The sequence below is a fragment of the Erpetoichthys calabaricus genome, chromosome 4 (assembly GCF_900747795.2).
Source record: "Erpetoichthys calabaricus chromosome 4, fErpCal1.3, whole genome shotgun sequence".
Lineage (NCBI taxonomy): Eukaryota > Metazoa > Chordata > Cladistia > Polypteriformes > Polypteridae > Erpetoichthys > Erpetoichthys calabaricus.
Genome location: NC_041397.2, coordinates 280,068,746 through 280,091,512, shown reverse-complemented (window position 1 = coordinate 280,091,512; position 22,767 = coordinate 280,068,746). Strand labels below are relative to the sequence as shown.

The 22,767-nt window shown below is 37.9% G+C and overlaps 1 protein-coding gene across 1 annotated transcript in view; it reads right to left on the bottom strand.

Annotated features, from left to right (window-relative positions):
* LOC114650923 (anosmin-1) overlaps positions 1 to 22,767 on the bottom strand; it is a 288,549-nt gene that overhangs the window by 6,150 nt on the left and 259,632 nt on the right. The window contains exons 10-13 of the mRNA XM_051927220.1: positions 14,702 to 14,790; positions 9,774 to 9,960; positions 5,703 to 5,904; positions 3,798 to 3,939 (exon numbers count right to left, since the gene is read on the bottom strand). Of these exons, the coding sequence (XP_051783180.1) occupies positions 5,747 to 5,904; positions 9,774 to 9,960; positions 14,702 to 14,790 (434 nt within the window). The 3' untranslated portion in view covers positions 3,798 to 3,939; positions 5,703 to 5,746. The remainder of the gene's footprint in view (positions 1 to 3,797; positions 3,940 to 5,702; positions 5,905 to 9,773; positions 9,961 to 14,701; positions 14,791 to 22,767) is intronic.

Below are 22,767 nucleotides of genomic sequence, written 5' to 3'. Positions count from 1 at the left end.
TTTCTCAGCATTAGAAAAGGGGAGGAATGAGCGAACATGGGATATGTTACGGAGATGAAAGTAAGAAAGTTTCTTAATGTGGTTTATGTGGGCAGAATAAAAAAGGGAGGAATCAAAAATGACACCAAGATTCCTTGCATCAGAAGAAGGTCTGATGAGATCACCGTCAAGAGTAACTGAAAAGGAGCTCATGTTCTTATGTAGCGCTTTAGTGCCAATTTGCAGGAGTTCAGTTTTGTTGCAATTTAATTTTAAAGAGTTCTGCTCCATCCAGGCTTTAATTTTACTGAGGCAAGTTGTGAGCTGAGAAAACTCTGATGAAGTTGCACTTTTGACATTGAAATAGAGTTGAGTGTCATCTGCATAAAAATGATAACCCAGTCCATAGCTACGAATAATATGGCCAAGAGGAAGCATATAAATACAGTAGAGAAGATGGCAGAGGACAGAGTCCTGAGGAACTCCTTGTGTGAACTGGCGCTGAGCTGGATCTGCTGTTGCCAAGGCTAACAAACTCTTGCTTATCAGTCAGATAGGACTTGAACCACTGGAGGGCAATGCTAAAGATACCCAGCATGTTCTCCATTCTGGACAGTAGAATGTCATGTCTCACAGTGTCAAATGCTGCACTGAGGTCTAATAGAATTAATATGCTGGTTTGTCCAGAGTCTGCTGCCATAAGCAAATCATTGGTTACCCGTAGCAGAGCAGTTTCACAGCTGTGCTGCACCCTGAAACCAGACTGAAAGGGTTCCATCAAATTATTAGAGGTTAAGTAATTGGTGAGCTTGGAGGATACAACACGCTCAAGAACTTTTGACAGACAAGGTAAGTGGGAAATAGGCCAAAAATTGTTAAGATCGTCAGCATCAAGACCAGACTTTTTTAACATGGGGGTTACAGAAGCGATTTTAAAAGTGGCTGGCACAAACCCAGTGTCGATGGATGTATTGATTATTGTTGTAACAGTCGGGATTATGGCATGAAGGCAGGATTTAAGAAGTGTGGTGGGGATGGGGTCCAGTACACAAGTAGTTGGCCTCATCTTACAAAGCAGGTCATTAACAAAAGCAGATGTGACAGGTGAAAATTTAGAAAAGGAGCTGGATGGAGTGGGAAGACAGGGAAGGATATAAATGGATGATGGATTTATGTTAGTTGAATTATTTAGATCTTTAATTTAATTGTGGAAAAAGTGGAGGAATTTTTCACAGACTTCAGTAGAGGAGGTAATTGGGCCAGATATAGGTTGAAGTAATTTATTAACTACGGAGAACAAAACCCTTGGGTTTTCATGGCCACTTTCTATTATTCTGCCATAATGTGTATTCTTGGCTGCAGTTAGTGCATCCCTATAAGCCCTTTGGTTGTCAGAGAAAGCCTGGATGTGAACAGTGAGGCCAGACTTACGTGACATTCTCTCAAGGCGTCGGCCAGCTGCTTTCATAGATCGTAGCTCTGAATTATACCATGGAGCTGAATGCTTAAAGGACACCTCCTTATGTTTTAAAGGAGCTGCTTTATCTAATGCTGAATGAAGGGCTGAGTTATAGTGGCCAACAAGACTATCTAGTGTTGATGGAATAGGTGAAGACAGAAAAAGATCAGAAATGGATCCAGCAAGAACAGAGGGAGAGATATTTTTAAGGTTTCGGAAAGAAATTTGACATTTACAGGTAAGAGGAGGGAGAGGTAACGAGACAGTGAAAAGCACTGCTTTATGGTCAGAGAATCCCAAATCACTGCTATAAGTGTTGCCAACAAATAATCCAGACGTACAGATCAGGTCCAGTATATGACCACCAGAGTGGGTGGGAAAATCAACATGCTGCACCAAGTCAAAACAGTCCAGTAAGGATAGGAATTCATTTCTCAGTTTACATGTAATAATGTCAATATGGATGTTGAAATCGTCAAGAAGAATGACTCTTTGGGAAAGTGAACTTAAGTGGATTAATAATTCAGTCAGATCAGATAAAAAAGACGCATTGTATTTTGGGGGATGACAGAGAACAATAAGTGAGACAGGACCAGATTTTGTTATTAGCTTAAGAGCCAGACACTCAAAAGACAATGGACCGTCAATGGGGATTCTTTTGATGCTTAAGTTCGATTTAGCAATTACTGCGACTCCTCCGCCTTGTCTTGAGTTGCAAGGCTCCGTAAAGTGAATGTATCCGGACGGGGTCACCTCCGTGACATATGTAAAATCATTTTGTTTTTACCAAGTTTCTGTTAAACACAGCAAGTCAAGGTTTGGGTCTGTAATGAATTCTGATAGCACCAGTGCTTTGACATTAAGAGATCTTGAGTTAAACAGTGTAATATTAGCTGATGTTGGGTTCATTGTTCACAGATCCATGACCAGAGTTTATTTTAACATATTGCAGATTTGGCACACTGACACTCCTATTTCCAAAGCCGTGAGTAGGACGGCAAATTCCTGAGCAAATGCTGCCGTGAACTTTTTATTCACAGCCCGGTTGTGGCGGCGACCTGACCCGCGATGTAAATATTTCGGATGCCGCACAATATCATTGTCTTTTAGGACATTCCAGTCTGACCATTTGCTCTGAACAAACTGTTTAATATGAAGGAGTTTGTCACAAGAATATTTTATCATAGTAGAGAGCAATACTTATCTGGTAGTAGCAGAGAAGCAGCACAGCACAGCGGAGAAGGTGAGATGGGAAATCGGGTAGTGCAGATGAGCGGCAAGCAGCAGAAAAAGCATAGTAGGAGATATTACAAAATGTGCATGAAAATACCAAAATTTGGAGGTTCCAACATACAGTCACATGCATATAATGCTAGGTATTACAGACAGGATCGCCCAGAGCCGCATCCAGCTGGGTGTAAACCTCAGATAATTTCTTAGTCATTAAGCATATATAGAAGGAATCAAGAGCAATCCAGGGTATAAAATCCAATCAAGAAGACAGACCATTCCCGGCTCATAGATCGTTACAGTGCAAAGAAATGTCCATAGGGCTCGTCCAGTGTGCCACAGAAAGATTCGGTTGTCCCCGAGACTGCAAATCCAGTCAAGGCAAAGTCCATAAAAGTAAATCCAAATCAACACAGTTCGAGTCAATTGCATCCATGAACTATACATACAATAAAAAAGAAAGTGAACAATTGCAAAAAGTTTAGGTTTAACGTGAATTTTAACAAAGAGTGTTGATGATAGGGAAGAGCGGCAGCAACATGCGTGCACCAGCGTCCCCTCCTCTGACTACTAATTTGAAAGAAAGAAAGAAAGAAAGAAAGAAAGAAAGAAAGAAAGAAAGAAAGAAAGAAAGAAAGAAAGAAAGAAAGAAAGAAAGAAAGAAAGAAAGGACTGAGAAAAGAAAAGAAAAACGTGTGATTATTGGACTCATGTCTCGGTGTCTGTCTGTGTCGGGGATGATCTTCCAAAAGTGATATAAGTGAAGAAAAAAAATTTCCTCTAGTAAGGAAAAAGAAACTGGAGAATTTTAATATTTTGTGAAAGTTACTTTTTCAAACTTCGATAACCACTAATAATATTTTTTTATGTAAAGGCTGGAGATTCTCAGTGTACTGTGTAGGGGAGAGAGTTGTTTAAAGAAGCTTAGTGAGGGAAAATATAAAATAAAATTTCTTAGGAGTTACTTTATGCAAAATAACAGATTTTCAAGCTTTTCAAAAGAAAGCTATAATGCTTTTGTAAAGTTGTTTATTGTGTAATATAAAAATTGAATGTAAACAAATAAAACTCAACAATAAAGTCATGCTGCACATATTTTGCGTATATCACATATTATGTATTCACTTACTGTGAGAGAGTGCCGGCAGAATGTCTGGAGTCTGAAAAGTTTTAACAGTTGCTGGGCCTTCTCCTGCTGTTGTTAGAACTTGCACTTCCAGCCGGTAAAATGTCGATGGCCTCAGATTAGATACCGTGAGGAGATGGTGATCCTAAAAGAATAATGGACCACATTAACAATAATAATGATAATTATGTGAAATTCTGTGTTCTGATGTGACTTGTTTACTCACAAGGATGGCTGGAAAGGTCACAAGTTGTGAATGACAATGTCTTTCTAAAAGTGAATGTTGTCATATATCTGACATTCTTCAGATTTAAATGTATAGTAACTTCCCCCAAAACATGATCCTTTTAGTTTGTAACAGTGAGAATGTGTTACCACTTTTTAAAAAGAGTGATGCATTACTGATTGACATAAGATGATGACTTTTTTTCCTCAACAGCAAAGAAGAGACACTAATCTTGTCCCTTGAAATGTTTTTAGATACCCGAGTTGTCTGAATCTCCCTGGAAATTAATGTCCTTGGTCACAATGTTGAGTATAATTGAAATTAGCACAAAGACTCTCACTCCTTTAGATTAAAAAGGTAAAAGGACCATACGCGGAGGAACAAAAATTTTCCAGGAATCTGCCATTAACACGGGAGTAGAGTGTAATTATCGAATATGCCACTAGGTAAGTCTTGTTAATTGTTTATGTGATTTCAGCGACATTTTTCTCCAAACTACTAGGGCAGATATTAAAGAGACAATGATGATCACGCTTTGACAGTCACAGATTGTTCATAGAGAGTTTGTTCCCTGAGCATGTAGAATCACTTAAAATCGAATGGCACAATATTTAGACCAATTATCACTACATGCCATAATAATATATTAGGAACCTGCTCTTTATTTGTAGCTGATACATACAGTCTTTTGAATGTTACGAGGGGGTACGCAAAAATAACTTTAGTCTCCTTCAGAATACTCTTCACGTGAATGAATGTACTTATCCCAATGGTTTTCTAACTGGTCGAAACATTTTTGGAATCGCTGAAGAGGAACGTTGTCCAATGTCTGCAGCGATTTTTCTTTGATTTCCTCCACGGTACAACTCTCTCTCTCCATGCAACTTTTCCTTGTTCCCGCATATGAAAAAATAACTCAAAGGAAAGCGGTTGTACTGGAGGGGGAAGTCAAAGAAAAATCGCTTTGGACAAGTACATTAATTCACATGGAGGGTACTTTGAAGGAGGACTAAAGTTTCAGTAGAGTAAATAATTATTAAAACAATTATTTTTTCGCAATTCTGGTTATTTTTGGGGTACCACCTTGGTAAAATGAACTTGGTTCTGTGACAATAGTCTACATGAAAGATAATTTTACTCAACAAGAAAGTATAGAGTGATTTCACCAAATGTCTAACTCACATCGTTATTTACTTACAAATCCTAAAGATGAATGAAGATATTGAAAATTCATTCAATAGTCCCTGATGTTACCATTTATCCTGTTAACATACAATGGGGAGGAGAATATTCATTTCTTCAAACTTATTTGATTGATCAAATGCTACAATCATATTAGAGTAAAACAATGTTTTTTCCATTTTTTCACTTATTTACTAACTGGTGGTATGCTGCTGTTTCTAATTTTTAGTAGCCCTATAATATCGTTAAACAGGTTTCTGCTTTATGCCACCCCAGGTTTGCTCCAGGTACAATAAATACATTTTAGGTCCTCTGCAATTTACTTTAAAGAATTTTCCAGCATGTACTTGTGAGCAAGGGTGAGTGAAGTACTCTATGATGGTCAACTGCGACCATTACTGAGTCTAGTTCTTGTTTCTTGTTGCTTACAGATGGAACTAGTGTTGCCTAACTGGAGAATGTCTTTCCGACAGAACATACTGGTAAGAAGGAGGCCTTACCGGAGGTAGAATCTGTGATTGGTGAGATATGCTGTGTTGGTAAGCTAGTTCTGCCTGCTTTCTGTGGTGACCTCTGCCCAAGTAACCTGGAAACCTGTTACTGGCTGCTGTAAATTTGCTCTTGATATTCTCCAAAAGAAGTTTCCGGTAATGTTCCATCTTGAAGATGAGGGAACGTTTGCAGACAGATTTTCAGGTTTTGCTAAAATCTTTTGAGACAGCTGAAATGGGGGGTGAACATAGAAAATGTTATATGTATCGAAAAGGTAATCTTATGTAAAAAGCAAAGTAGAAAAGAACTAGGTAGTTGCTATCCCTTACTCTCAGATCTACAGTTTCCTTCCTACTTTTTGTGCTGTTCACCGACATTTTTTTCTGTATATTTTGGCTTACTTTGAGGTCTCGGATTCTCCTCACAGTCAAATAACATGATGGTTAGCTTAGATGAAGATTCCGACATCATCCTGGTGCCAAGTAAGTGCAATATAACCTACTAACATCCAGCTAGCCAGACTGGGGAGTAAGCTAGTCGGAAATGCAGATGGATGCTCCCTTAGTTTCATGGTAATGGACTAGCTGATGGGGTGTGGGCTACAGGGCTCTGTGTCTAACACCATGCTGTGTAGCACTGGTGCTCCACAAGGTGACAGTTCTGTCATCATTCCTCTTCACCCTGTACACTACAGATTTTAGGTTTACAACACAGAGGGCTGCCATCTGCAGAATTCTCTGATGACTCTATAATTGTTGGAAGAATCAGACATGGAGACGAGACAGAAATACAGGGAGAGGTAGTGGACAGGTTTGTTTGACTGGTGTGTGAGATGAATCAACTGCAGATTCACACCAGTTAAAACTAAAGAACTGGTAGTTAGATTTAAGAAGATCACAATCTCCAAGCCACTCCTCCTTAGGGTTGTGCAGGTTGAGATCATTGAGGAGTACAAGTATCTAGGGGTGCATATGAGCAATAAGCTAGACTGGTCCAGGAACTCGTTGACCATATACAAAGAAGGGGTAAAAGTAGGCTGTATTTCCTATGCAAGCTCAGATCTTTTAGTTTCAGCAACCACTATGCTGTGAATGTTCTATAACAGCATTGGTGGCCAGTGCATTGTTCTTCGCTGGTTGGCATGGGGGGGGATGGGGGAGGCAGCATGAAAGTGGCAGACATCAGGAGACTTAACAAACTAATTCAGGAAGGCTGCCTCTTGTGGTAGGAGAGAAACTGGACAGCTTGGAAACTGCGGCAGATCAAGAGAATGTTGTCTAGGCTTCAGTCTATTATTGAAAATGGCTAATCACCCACTTCATAGCGTTATGGTTGGACAGAGGGAGCGTTTTCAGCAGTAGACTGGACTAGCTTCAAGTGCTCCACTGAACATCACAGGAAATCCTTCCTTCCCACAGCCATCAGACTCTATAACCTCCTTTTTCTTTCCATTTCAGAAAAATGTAAGATTTACTGATTTCAGATTAAAAATTGTACTATGGGTATAATATTAGTATATTTTGCTCTGTGTATTATTTAATTTTTGGTATCCTATTAAGGGTAATCCATCCATCCATTTTCAAGCACGCTCTGTCCAATTCAGGGTCATGAGGGGGGCCAGAGCTTAACCCCAGAAGCATTGGGGTGCAAGGGTAGGAATTAAAATGAATATGAATGTGATTGAATATGGTAGTGACATCAAAAAGTATAAGTGCAATTTGTAAATTTATCAGTAACTGCAATGCACAGGAAAGCTGATGCAATACAGCACAGTTGCAATGGGCTTATGGATAGTTTAGAACATTCAGAGTGCAAGGCGCTCTGCCATTAGTCTAGTTGAAGCCAAGGTCAGATGAACATGGATGCACCACTACAGGATTTTCAGCCATTGTTGAACAATGCACCATAGTGGAGATTTCTTTGGCAGGAGAGAGTGAAACCCTGCTGAAATTCAGCCTCATGAATGTTGGGCTTATTGCCGATCATAGAGCTGTTTGGGTTCCCATCTTGGAAGTCATCATGCACGTGCAGATCCATAGACCCTATCCAAATGTGCAGTAACAATGGACAATGTAATCTGTCGGTCTTCTTTATTGAAGTCATTTGCCATGTTGATGGTTGGCTTGTGCGCATGATGTTGATGGTCAACTAGATCAAGGTTTGTTGGTTACACTCGTTTTTTCTGCTTTGAACCTTTCTATCCATTAGTTAACTATTCCGTTGAGTCATGCTGTTTTTATTTCCATACTGTGCCAACATCCTTTTGGTGAATTTCAGCAGGTTTCACTCTTTCTGCCCAAAGAAATCTCACTGCAGCACGTTGTTCAACAATGGTGCAATCCTGCAGCGTCCATGTTTATTTGATCTTGGCTTCAACTAGATTAACAGCAGAGGCTGTGTTTGTGAGTTTTTGAAGTACCCATAGACCATCACAAAAGGTGTTTTATTGTGTTGGCTTCTATCCATTACAGTTTATGGTGTAATTTTCAAATTGCCTTTACTTTTAGATTTACCCATGTAAATTCCCAGATGCAAATCCTGTCCTTTCCTGACAAATACAGTCATTCATACCAAGCTAAAGCAGAGTTGACAAAAAAACCTAACAGACCATAAGTGGAAAAACTGGAGTTACCAGAAGAAAAATACAGTTAGTGACATGCACAATATGTACACATAGCAAAGGGGCCAGGATTCAAACTCGATTCTTCTGGAGCTGGGTGGCAGAGCACAAAACTATTGTACCACCATGTCATTATTTTGAGGCAGCCATTGACAAAATGACTATGAATCATAAATCTGTTATGCTGTTTAGTTTTCTTCCACTGGCATAATCATACATACACTATATAACACACTAAAATATAGAATTGGAGACATTTAAACTAAAATGTTCAGCACATTCAAAACTCAATATCATGACAATTTCTGTACACCCCTATTTTAAATAACTTAGTCCTTATTTCTTAATGATTTCCTTGGTCCTCTGAAGTTGAGCATGTACTATTTTTGTACGGTGTATCCTTAATTTCTTTACAGAAAACCACTAATGAATCAAAGGCAGCTTTCCCAGTCCTAGCAGTGGAACACTAATCTGTCTACTATTATTTTTTTGTTTTCAAGGAGATTTCATTCTCTGAGAATCCCCTAGTAGAATAATGAGGCTTATATAGACAAAGACAACTGATAATCTCTGCTTAGTGCATCAGCCTCAAAATGGGGGGAATTGAAAATTGGGATTCTGTACTGGAAGATTTTCAAAGTCAGAGGTGAACTCTATACATGTTTGCTTCAGGATTCTCTGAACAAACAGGATATCTGGGTTTGATTCCGGTCTTGTACCCATTTATACTGGGATGTGTGCCAGCTCCCTGTAACTTTAAAATGTAGTGGGCTCAGAAAATGTATGGATAGCATTCCGTAAATAGATTTTCTCAACCCTTTTTTTCTAATAGTGTAGTTGCCCCTGGCAGCAAGAATGCATACTTGGATAGGATTGCGTTTCTTCACAGGACACATTCATGCATACGTACTATCAATTACAATGAGCACTTCTGGGAATGAAGAAATTGGAATCACTAGGAAAAAAAAGAGAGATTGTAGGGAGAAGGCACCCCAGATGGGAATTCAGCTAAATTCAAAACATCTCAGTTAAAGTGAAACCCAGCCAATGCTAACAGTTCCACTGTGAATGTATACATGCATCCAACAATGTATTAAATGTGCTTAATCAGATTTACAAGCACGGGGAGCCTGACCCTATCCTGGGCAGAAACAGAAGCAAGGAAGAAACCAACCCCAGATGGGACGTCAGCACTGTAGGTTCAACTAAGCCATTTAATCAGGAGTACAAGAATACCTCAGGTCAGTTATTTAATCCCCAGCAATAACCCATAACATCTTCATTCCAAACATCACACACACAGAAAATGTAAATACAATAAGGCTAAATGGCACTTAGATAAGTGCTTATATAAATGCCAGCTGCAATGGCGAACACAACTCCCTAAAGACAATAAAGCAAACAGTCATAAAGATTATTTTAAGCAATATTGCATGTGCCCTGAAACCCACTACGAGACCTTGTCTGAACTTACTACCTTCCATGGGACAGTTGATATGCTTGAGGTTTTTCCCTTTGAGAGCTGAACACGGGGGTGTAGTAAAGCTCATGGTTTCGGCTTTTGAACGACCTTTAGCTTTGATGCCCTGGACTGTCACTTTATACTTGCAGGAAAACAGAAGTCCTTGTAGATTAATGTAGTTTTCCTGTGGAAAAAAAACCCCAACAAATTCAATGTTTAATGGTTTGAGGAACAATTTAAAATGCCTATGACAAGCTACTGTAAAAAGAAAATGGCTCTTCATTTATAATGAAATGTAATAGAGCAAAGAAGGTTGATTTAAGAAAGAAGAAAAATGCTAGTACTTATCAAAAAAAAACATGAGATATTCAAAGGAAAAGGAACACACTACATGACAATAAAATATATATTAATTTACAACATGATTGAGTCTCTAAATATAGGTCGATGAGTTTTGTGTTAATGTAAAAAGGTGAGCGCTGATGATTTCATCTTTTGACCTCACAGACCAACAGATTGCGATATTGTTCTATTGTTATTTAAAGTTAATGTTATCAATTGTTACATTATTATTAATTTCAAATATATATTTACTAGATTCTATTATGTACTGTATAAATGTTTATTATATTTATTATGTTAGATATTTTGTTTTCATTTTTATATATATTTTTGATACGCTTGATTGACAGTCTCATGTTGGCAATGTTAAATTAGCTGACATCAATTCTATTATATTTGACAGCCGATTTCCGTCTCAGTGCAAAAGAGTCAAACTCCTGGTTATCTAGAATTGTGCTGCAAGCAGTCTGGGATTTCTGCCTCACAATCTCATGCATTAAGTGACACATCTTTTAAACGATGCACACAGGAGGCTGGGGCAATTTTTCTACGCCTCAAAAGTATCTAGTGCAGTGGGAGACTTTTTGGATATAAAGTATGTTGGTTTTGTCCTGCATATTACATGTCCATATAATGATAGGGGAAAAAGGTAATTACATAAATGAAGCAGATGACCTGGTAGAAGATTTGTGTTGAAATTCAGGCAGACTTCCACGATCAGGTCATGCTGGGTGAGCGCAAAGAAGGCAGGAAGCTCGCCATAATCATTTGCTTCATTGAGCTGAGCAGCACAGAGCGACCGCCTACTGAGAGTGCAGCACAATGTTGGAGAGTAGTGCAAATATTATATTGGCATTAGAAAATGCTTTTGCTTACACTGATCCTAATTACTTGATGGTTAAGCTGTATGTCACCACATTCACTTTTAATGAAAACCAAACAGATAACTGTGTCCTTCTTAGTTTAGACTTTTGATTATCAAAATACAGGCATTTTGTAGGTCATTCACAACAAGACATTCCAGAATAGCATTGCAGGGTGTTGGTATCAATTTATTGACAAATCTTAGCTTTGATTTCATATCTTCTCACATGGACAGCTTAATGCAACAGTTTTCTCCCGTGGTATAGCTGAATGTTCTCAATCACCTGTGTACTTTTAATAAGATCACTAGCAAGGCCTTCGCAATGGAGAGTGCTAATCAAGCCACCCCTTTGGTAAACCCATATTGAGGTTTGATGTACAGAAACATTCAACAGTTTCTCTCCTCTATTTTCTTAAGTGCGGTGAGGGGACTGATTGTGGCAAAAACTTCAGTGCCTACTGCAGAACACATTAGTCCTCTTATCAATTTTTTTTTTTCATCCACATTTATCAATACAGAATCATGGGAGTCCAAATCTTATCCAGAACATTACTAATGCATCAAAGGAACACAATGCAGACTATTAAACAACACACTAAAAGCACATCAATTTAATTTGGCTTCACAACGAATGACGCAAGCAGAGTAAGCTAAAGTTATTCAGATACAATGGCTACAAAGAGTATTCTCCTCATTGGAGCTTTTCACATTTTATTGTTATACGACATTGTATCACAGTGGCTTTAATTTGGCTTTGTTTAAACTGATCAATAGAAAAAAGTCTTTAACGTCAAAATGAAAATAGATCTCTGCGGCAATGTGGTCTAAATTAATTAGATATAAAACACAAAATAATTGATCACATAAGTTTTCACCCTCCTAATTGCATGCATTTAGTAGAAGCTCCTTTGCCAGCCATGACAGCTTGTGTGCACAGGTCTCTATCAGCTTTGCATATCTGCACACTGCCATTTTTCCTTACATCAGGACTCCGACTTGCCCACTCCATTAACATTGTTGTTTTTAAGCCATTCCTATTGAGCTTTGGCTTTATACTTGTGTGTGGTGCTGTCCTGACAGAAAATGAATCTTCTAAGGTGTAGGTTTCTTGCAGGCAGCATCAGGTTTTCCTCTTGAATTTCCCTGTATTTGGTCACATTCACTTTACCCTCTACCCTCACAAGCCTTCCAGGCTGCTGAGGAGAAGCATCTCCACGGAGTAATGCTGCCACCACTATACTATGGGAATGGTGTGATTTTGATAATGTCCAATCATTGGTTTATGCCAAACACGGTGTTTAGTCTAATGGCCAAAAATCTCAGTGTTGGTCTCATGAGGCCAACAGAGCCTTTTTCCAGTCTCCCATGTTCCTTCTGCCAAACTCTAGCTAAAACATCATTTTGTTTGACAGGGGCTTTCTATATGTTATTTGTCCACAAGGGTGTGACTGGTGAAGCTCCCAGGCAACAGTTGTTGTCTGCTCAGTCTCTCCTATCTCAGACACTGTAGCTTGTGACTCACCGTTCTCATAGGGGTCTCTTGGTGGCCTCCCTCACTGGTCTTCTTCTTACACAATCACTCCATTTTTGTGGATGGCCTGCAGATTTACAGCTGTGCCATTCCCTTTCTATCTTGTATAATTGGATATTCAGTGACTTGGATATTTTCTTGTCTACATCCCCTAACTTATGTGTGTATAATCACTTTTTCATGGAGTTGCTTGGTCTGTTCTTTTGTCTTCATCGTATAGGTTAGGTCACCACCAAAACTCACCACAAGATGGACCTTCTAGATAAAGTGCATTTATACTATAATCAACTGAAGCCCCAGACAGGTGATTTCCACTGAACCAATTCTGGGAGGTCTAAAACCAACCGGCTGCACCAGTGAGGATTTAGATGTGCCATATTAAAGGAGTGAATATTTATGTAATAAGTTATTTTATCAGCTGGATGATAAACTGGACTGGACTGCCAATACTGATGCTCTCTGCAAGAGAGGACAGAGCCGACTATACTTCTTTAGAAGGCTGGTGTCTTTCAACATCTGCAATAAGATGCTGCAGATGTTCTATCAGACGGTTGTGGCGAGCGCCCTCTTCTACGCGGTGGTGTGCTGGGGAGGCAGCATAAAGAAGGAGGGATGCTGTGTTCAGCATACACCATACTGCAAAATTATCTTTTGCTATTTATAGGCAGATGGAAAAATATGTTTGCATTGCACTAACTTGTATTTTCATGTTTCTCTTAATGCTCCAAACAATATAGTATTAACAAAAAACATTCTAAGTAGTTCAATCTAGTATATTAGTAGACTAAACATTCTTCTTTTAAATTGTAAAGATACAGGGTACTAAGGTCCAAAACCAATGATGAGAACTGATGCCCAAGAATAAAATTCTTTTCACATCCTAGTAATATTTATTTAATCTCTTTGAAAGTGGAAGGAGGTGGAGATGCTACACGTCTACTCCAAAGCGAACAGAATGAAAATCAAAAGGGAACTGTTTCAAAAGAAAATATTCCATATAAATCTAGCAATGTTGTATAGGCTGAAGTTTTTTTCTTTTCATCTTTTCATTATCAACTGTATGGGTGCTACTGTGTCTACTCTGAAGCCCAAAAAGTGAAAATGCAACTGCCCACTGCAACATCCCAAATCCCCCCAATCAGGTTTGGCCACAATTGCCACATACATCTTACACATTATGCATAAAAATATAATTACTGACTTTGGCTCAGATTTAACATTTGACCAACAGTCCACACAATGCGCCTACAATGACAACTACTATCTAGCATGTCAGCAGCTCTTATAGTTCATTATTTGCCGATTTCACTAAACTCCCACAGGACGAGAGAAACTAATTCATTTTTCTCTAAATGGATGTATTGCATATTGTAATATAAAGAAAAAAAAATATATAAATCCTCAACAAACACCGCTGATGAAACCTTGGCAAGTCTTGGTTTATTTTATATGGCAGATGTCTTCTCAACAAGCCTGTGTTCATTTGAAACATATTTTCTGAAATGTTGAAATTCCAGTTATAAAGCACGTCTGCCAGTGTTGCTTGGCTGGGGGCTTTTTGAAAAGCTATTTAAATGATTGTTGCATTGTTCATTGGATTTAGCTTCTCCTCTGTTGGAGGGATCTTTTACAATGTAAAACAATTCTTAAGATATATTTATTTTGTAAAGTTCAAATGATATTTACAAAAATTGAGTATTTTTTCCTGCTTTTTGTATTATGAAATGTATTATGGGAATGATGACTTGATACTATCTGCAGCAGCTTTATGAATATAGAGGATTTGTGGAGCAAATACCAATTTTCATATACAATTGCCTGATCATGAAACTAAATCTTCCTTTGGGTAAACAACAAGATGATGTTAGGGCATTAATAAAATGATCATAAATTATTTAGGCAGACATTACCTTTGACCACAGTAATAATTAATCATAATGTTAAAGTCTTGCATAAATTAATGAATGTGTCAATCATATTTCCCCTTATATTACTTGGAATGTATTCATTTTTTGTAAATCTCTGCCTACAATGTTCATTGTTAAGCTGATAAAATGCATTTAATTTACTGTAGATACTCAAAATGTGGTCATATATAATCTTCATTAATATCAATAATTACACTGTTAACAGAAAAAGATACAAAGAGCAAAAAAAACGACGTAGGACAAGTTTTTCAGCACCTACCTGTGTTGTAGTCTTCTCGGGTTCTTTCGTTTCATTGTGAGTGCAGGATTCTGGCATCCACTGGACGTGGTAACGGCCAATGCTGGCATCTAATAAAAGACAACATGAGCAAGCTCCTTAGGGAAAGTTTGCCTATTTACCCCACATGTTTGTAAGATGTTGCCAGAATTTCGAAGAAAATTCTGACATAAGTTTGGATCACATTCCCTGGCCTGAAGGTAAAAACATCTGAAAAATGATGAAATGGAATCTGTCACTGACTGTTCAAACACAGAATTGAATATATTTACAGTATGCAGGGGAGTGCAGTTTGTAAGCATTAGGGGGCCTACCCAAAAAATGCACACACTTACAGCTTTCCACAAGATTTTCTAATGGTCTAAGGAATACATTCTCCTTTTTATCCGTATCACAAAGCTACAAACTCATCTAAATCACAGTGTTGTGCAATATGCGGCCACTGCCCTCATTACTGAAAATTGTTTCTACTGACCCTCTGTGCCTCTGGGTTGTTTGATAGGGTCAGAGGTGCTTTGAAGAGCATAGGAAAAAAACTAAATGTGGATGTAATTAAGGATCTATACCAAAACATCTGGAGCATATGTACAGATTTCCATGTCTCTGCATAATTTCTATATCATGACACACCCCACTGTATTCAGTAACGAGCTCAGCCTGATTATACAGTACACCATATTATTAAAAAGCTGGTACATACAGTACATACTATTACATTTGTAGCACTGAAAATACATACATGTCTTCCAAAATTATACTTGTACATGTAATTGAACCTTATCAGTCTCTCAACATTTAACCTGTACTTACATAAAGGATGTTACAATGATTAGCGTTGGGATCAAACTCCATCTTAGACAATGAATACATCCACATGTGCTTTAATAACCCACATATTCACAGAAATCCAGTTTCAAAAATGAGAGGCAATGGGATATTGGTCTTTGAGAAACCAGTTTACGACATTTAGATTTTTCCACGAATAACCCGGTTATGTGGTTATGAGGATTTCGTCATTTGTGCATGTCCGTTGCATTCAGTTAGCCTGCACACGTCCATGAAAATGGAGGAAGCATTCAGAAAGATACATTTCCTGAAAGGCAAGGTAAGTTTATGTTGAAGAGCTAAATGTACAGTGCGAAGTGCAAAGCTCAACAGCACAATCTCAGGAGACACAGGCACCATGTTTGAAGCTCATTTTGAATCAATGGTGTCCACTTTATCTTCTAAACTACAAAGCCAAAGAAATTCACAATTGCTACTAGGTTTGAGAGGCATGTTTCATGTCTTCCATGCTGTTTTGTACAGAAAAAGTTTAAAGGAGGACACCAAACACTCTGATTAAACTTTAAACACTTTCAGTCCTTGATAGAATGCCGTATTTTCCACACTTTAGCAAGCAATATGCAAGTACTGAATGGTGCTTACAATCTTTTATGAAGTTTTACTTCGAAATTTTTGAAAGAGAAGGAACAGCCATACATAAATTTTACGGGAATAGCTAATGTTCATTTTATCAATTTACTGCGTATTGATGTCATTAAAACAATTTCGAAAAACTAATGTTGAACTTGCCTCCTATTCAGTATGGTGCCATTTCATTACAATGAACATTCCAGACCACTTCATTTATATAATAAAATAAAAATAGTTCTATATTTCTACAAATGGACTGTTATCATAATGCGATTAAACTAGCAATTTTTTAATTTGCATTTGAACGACACAATATCAAAGTAAGCACTATGACGTTTGTTGGATGTAAAAATGTCAAAGCTGCATATAAGGGCTATGCTTTTCTTAATTGATTTTTTTAAATAAAGGAAAGAAAAACTTTCACCAATTTGAATAAAAAGTCAAAAAAGGAAGAAAGAACACCCCACTGGCCCCCGTGCCAGTGAGTGGTAGATTGTTAATGATGATAATGATAGAACTTTTGACTCTAGGGGGAAATTTGCCTTTTTACAGAAGCTCGATAGATAGATAGATAGATAGATAGATAGATAGATAGATAGATAGATAGATAGATAGATAGATAGATAGATAGATAGATAGATAGATAGATAGATAGATAGATGGTTGTCTGAAAGTCCTCAGTGTTAGTGTGTCAGAGAGAGGATGTGCAGCATTGTTCATAATGGCACTAAGCTTGTATGGTGACTATGTCCCTTTGTAACAATTTAGATGATTCTACATTATCTGCACTTCAACCTAATTTGGCATCATCTGCAAACTTAATCAGCTTACTTATTAAATTCTTGTTCAGATCTTTTATGCATTTCAAAGAAGGCAGTGACCCCAGCACACCATAACCCTTTGCTTTCTGTGTTTGAGCCAGTTTTATACCCACCAACACACCGTGCCATGAATTCTCACTTATTTTATTTTGATGCCCAACCTCTCTTGTGGGACCTTATGAAATTCCTTCTGAAAATCAACCATATACTTTTGTTGTTTCTTCATAGTATTCCAGAATATTAGTTAAACACGACCTCCCTTGTCTGAACCCATGCTGACTGTTCATTAAAACTCCTGTTCTTGCCATGTGTTTCTCTTTTCCTTAATAATTCCTTCCATTAATCTACCTCTGATGCATGTTAGGCTTACAGGTCCATAGTTAATCAGATCTGCCACATCATTCTCTTTATTTAAATAATAATATTTTCCATTTTCCAGTCCTTAGCAATTTTCACAATACACAGTGACTTTATAAACATATGCATCCGGGGTTTATGTATTGTCACACATGTGCACATGGGAGACAGCTTAGGGTTTGAATAACTGTGATTACCTGCCGAACCAGGGGTTGGCGTTGTCCTATAATGTTTCCTCTCTTTCTCCCTCTGCAGACCAGTAGACTGACCTTAACACTGTTGACGTCACTTCCGTTTCCCACTCCACTGGACCTGCCCCTTCCTGTCTTCCAGCCAAATAATCCACCATCTTTCTCATTGTTATCAGTTCTGTTTTGAGTTCTTGTGTTGTCTTTTTTTATTTTTTGCTGCACAACTCCAAGTGTACAGGAACCCAAACTCTTTATCCTTGTCTCGTGTTTTATTCACAATATACATCACTAACCTCTTTAAGCAATCAAAGACAAGTTTTAGAAGAAGATGAGAAAGATAGCAGATTCTTCGTGTCACTGACCACCAGCCACCCTCTTAATATAACACCTCTAACTTTCAATATTCAGCCCCTTTGATTGCCAACATTAGTAATATATTGTAAAAAGAGGACTTCCATGAGTAAAGAAAGAGCTTTCCAGTTTGAAACCAGTTCTGCTTTTGTAAGCAAGAGGTTTGTTGAATTATTGGCGTCCTTTCTTTTCTTCATAATAAAGTAAAACAAGGGATGGTCTCTTTAAGAGGTAAAAGATGCTGTGCTCTACGTGTCTCTGTAGTTACATTCAGCTCTGTCACTTAAAAGGCATCTGAGATTTTGAGGTGCATCACAGGATGGGTTTGTGGTTTTATGATTCTTTTGTGGTTGCTTTGTTAACTGTGCTTCAAATGATGCCTTTTGTTGTATGTCTGGTGCTCTTTTTCTGTTTGTTTAAGGTCCAGGATGGTCTTCGTTGGTATCTGCCTTGTAGGCAGTGGTTCACTCATAGTAACTCGCATAAACACCCTCACATAAAGATAAATGTAACTATTTTTTAAATTAATAGTAGTTTTAACCTAATATAAAGTCAGTGAAACATATGAAAGAAAACTAAAAGGGTAACTATACCATTCATACCACTGTGAATGGAAAATTTTTACATATAATTAGACATACATCCAATGTGCAGAGCAATTTTTAAATAAATTCAACTTTGCCTAAATTAAAATAAAAATATGGAATAATGCTATTAAATTAATATAAGATGTAGCATCTTTAAAATTAAAAGTAAACAGAGTAAGACAGTCTCATGAAAGAATGTAAATGAAAACACAGAACAGAGAGCTGTCAAATTGCTAATTTAGTGCCATATTTGAGAATGAGCCGAGTTTCATAAAAAGTTCCAAGTGTTAATTAATGTAACAATACAGACATAATTACAATGAATATGAGAAATTCAACAAATTATAATGTGTTTTGTTCCTGGGGTAGGTGAATATGCCCTTTGTTTTATGCACAGATGTGGGATAAGATACGTGTCTGGGGCTCCACTTGAACAATCAAAGATTAAGATTCTTCAGCATTGTTTATCGGTGGAATTTCCCTTGCTTGTTCACTTGCTAAGTTATTCAGCCGTCCACATACTGTAGCTTGAATGTGAAGTTTAACTGCTAATATTAATAACTGAGACAAAATGCCACAGGATCTCATGCCAACAGCACGGATGGTGGCTGGGAGATGAAAGAAATTCTTTGATGGCTTAAAGAGGGCTCTGACAGAAAAGTGCTTTAGGCAATTTGGAAGCAGAAGAGAAAGATTAACAGCTGAACAAGTAAAGAAGATCCAAATGCTTACATAAATGAGGCTCAAAGGTAAAGCATGGAATCGACTGGCGGTTTGCATTTATTGGGCTTGGAGGCCTATTGCCATTCCTCTAAGAGTGCTAGTTATGAAAAACATTCATTTTAATATAACATAAAGTGCACCCACAGCTATACAACAAATAAGACTGATTAAATTTACAATTCAGTTTTCAAAAATTGTGACTTTCATATTTGGTAATATACAATTTGCCTTTTATGTAAGTATAGTTATTTAAACTCTCACAGAATCTCTTCTAAAAACAACAATATGATGTTCTCTTTTGTTATAGCTTCTGCACAAAAGGCTACGCATCATGAATTATGAGAGTTATCATCTCTTTTAACTTAATGATTGCAACCATCTGCTCATGGCTGTAAAGTAAACTGTGAGCCAACGTATACTGTGTAGCATGGAGGAACCTAGGCTTTCTCGACTACCTATAACTTACACCAGGGACGACTAGTTTACTTGATACACCATAACGATACGCTACGATAATTTATTGCACATATATAAACCATATTTTATATATATGGTTTATATTGGGTGCATATTTATGAATATGTGCAATGAATTGTAAGACTTTCTTCTATTCAAGGTTTTATATTTTGTGAAAGGTTAAGGGTCTCGATATTTTTGGTGTTCTATAATATTGTTGGAAATCATAATGTATTCTAGTTATACTAATATCTTGATCAATATAGTTCTTTTTCCTGTCTTGTGTGGATTGCTGCCGGGAAAGGACCTAACCATCGTCATCCTGAAAGAGATTAGGCACGTCTGAGGATGTTATGTGTTTTTATGCAAAAACAGAGTTAGATACATTGTGACCAAAAGTGCAATTATCTTTCCAACTTCTCAAACAGATGCTAAGCTGTGCAGAATAAACCTCAATTCACAATCCAGTGCTTTTATAAACATAATGTCTGCTGAAGCAACTACAGTTTCTACCAACTTAGCCCAGGAGTTCCTGTCATCAAGTGGAAAGACAGCAGTAGAAAAGCAACTTGTTAAACTTTACAATTAGAAAGAATATTGCAGAACACCTGAAAATTTTAAGCTAGCAACCTTTCACAAGAAATAAAAACTTTAAGAGAAATTCCCTCATACAGTATATAGTGAAGGGCTGTGTCAGTGTGCATCAACACAGGAACAAAGATAAAATGTTATTTCCATGCTGAAATGGAAAGAAAGCTGAAGACACAGCGTTTTGGCTGTAGTGCCTTCATCAGGTGTGCAACTGGAAAGGAAAGAGCAAGTAATACATTTTGGAGGGAGTAACACCAGGGCAGATGAAAGGAGACAAGGTGAGAGTAGGTGAGAAAAAGCTGCCATTACAGAAGAAAAAGGGATAGATTGAAATTGGTTATTAACATCTGCAGAAATATGTGATCCCAGTATGAGAATGAACTAAGCTTCGTCTGTTATATATATGTTCATTTTATATGAACATATACTGCACATAGGTCACTAGGCATCCCCTGTGGCTTTGCCTGCGTATTAGTGAAACAGGACAGTGAGGAGGGCCTCGCCCAGCTCTCTACTCCTGATGTCACTTATCCTCCTCCCCTTAGCCCGCAGCCTCTGTCTCGGATTAGTGTGAATAGATCGCTCCTGCAAGCGAACTATGATACTTAGCACAATGAGAGAAGCTGCAAAATCAACCGGAATGTTCAAGCAAATTATAGAAAAAAAGATCTAAATTCGTTAAGTAGTTACTGTATCTCGTTCACTAACTAAGCGGAGTTAAGGTTACGACCTGAGGCAGACGTGAGAGTGAGGAGGGCCCCGCAGCCTGATGAGTCTCTCTCGGATTTGCGCTAATAAATTGGTACCACAAGTGAACTTGTCGCAAAATCAACGGAATGTTCATGCAAATTATAGAAAAAAAAGATCTAAATCCGTTTAGTAGTTCTCTCGTGAAAAGTGGACAGACATAGAAACGGGTCTAAAAAACTATAAGAAATTTTGGACCACGAAATTTTTAAAACCGTTTCTTAGCGAGCACCTATGGGCCAAGGGTTACCTACTTTCCAAATTTCAAGTCCCAAGTCCTTATGGTTTGGGAGATTTCGTGATGAGTAAGTCAGTGGTATTTGGCTTATATATATATATATATAGATTAGACCAGAAAAGAACAAGGTTTCATAAGCAAGAGCCCTAACAATATATACACCCACCCTCAATATGAGAGTCACAGGAACAAAATGAGTCAAATGGCTCAGATGTCACCTCAGGTTTAAAAGGACAATCTGATGAAAAGTGACTTACTAGGATAAGCCATTCACGAATAAGAACAGAATATCAAGAATTAATAGAATGCTTCTACCTGTATAACAGCTAACCATGAGAAGAATGATGTGAGAACAATGGATAAATAAACAACCATCCTCCAGACTCACTGAGGAACTACTAGTCACCAAGTGTCAAAACACAGTGAAATAGAAGCTGTTGTAACAACTGGAGGCTGACTCACTACAAAGGACACTTGACCGGCAATATGACCCATAGGAAGCACGGGAAGCACATCTAGCACCCAGAGTGAAATGTGATAAGAGACCAACCTGTATGCCTGACTACTTACAGGCACAATTTCTAATATGAGGGGAATGATTGTGAATAAACAAAGCACTCTTAATCCCTAAACCAGATTACCTAGGCTAAGGAAAAAAAACAAACAGATAAAATAGGGTGCTGGCAGATACACTGACTATAAAATGTATTCCCTCTTATTGAAAAACATTTACATGTTCTTTATTTAATTTGGCTTTTTTGACACTGATCAACAAAATAAAAGACTCTCTAATGCCAGTGTGAGAAGAAGGTCTCTGAAAAGTGGATGAAAATAATTACAAATACAAAAAACAAAATAATTATTTGCATACGTATTCATCCCTTTCAATTCAGCATATCAATGTGTGATCAAGCAAATAGAAGACTAGTGAGGGAGACTGCAAGGAGTCCTATGAGATCTCTGAAGAACCAATAAGCTACAGTGGCTTAGATGGCAGAGACTATGCAGACAACAACTGTCACCTTGGTAGTATACCAGTCATACCATTATGGGAAAGAACAAAAAAAAAAAAACACACAGAAGGCACATGGGAGATTCAGATGCCTGCTGGAAGATGGTTCTGTGCTCTAATGAAGCCAAAATTAAACTATTTGGCCATCAGACTAAACAGCATATCTGGTGTAAGCCAAGCACTGCACATCATCAAAAACACACTATAAAGCACGGTGGTGGCAGCATTATGCTGTGGGGATGCTTCTTTGCAGTGGGCCCTGGAAGGCTTTTGAGAGTACTGAAGATGGCAAGATGAATGTAGCAAAATAACCAGGGAAATCCTGGAGGAAAACCTGGTGTAGTCTACAAGAAACCTGGAATCTGTTTTCCAGCAAGACAAGTATACAGCTAAAACTACCCAGGAATGGCTTAAAAACATACATTAATGTCCTGGAGTGGCTAAGACAGAGTTTAGATCCCAATCCAACTGAGAATTTGTAGCTGGACTTTAAAAAGCCTGTTTGCTTATGATGCCTGTGCAACCTGATGGAGCTTCGAGAAGTTCTGCAAAGTGAAA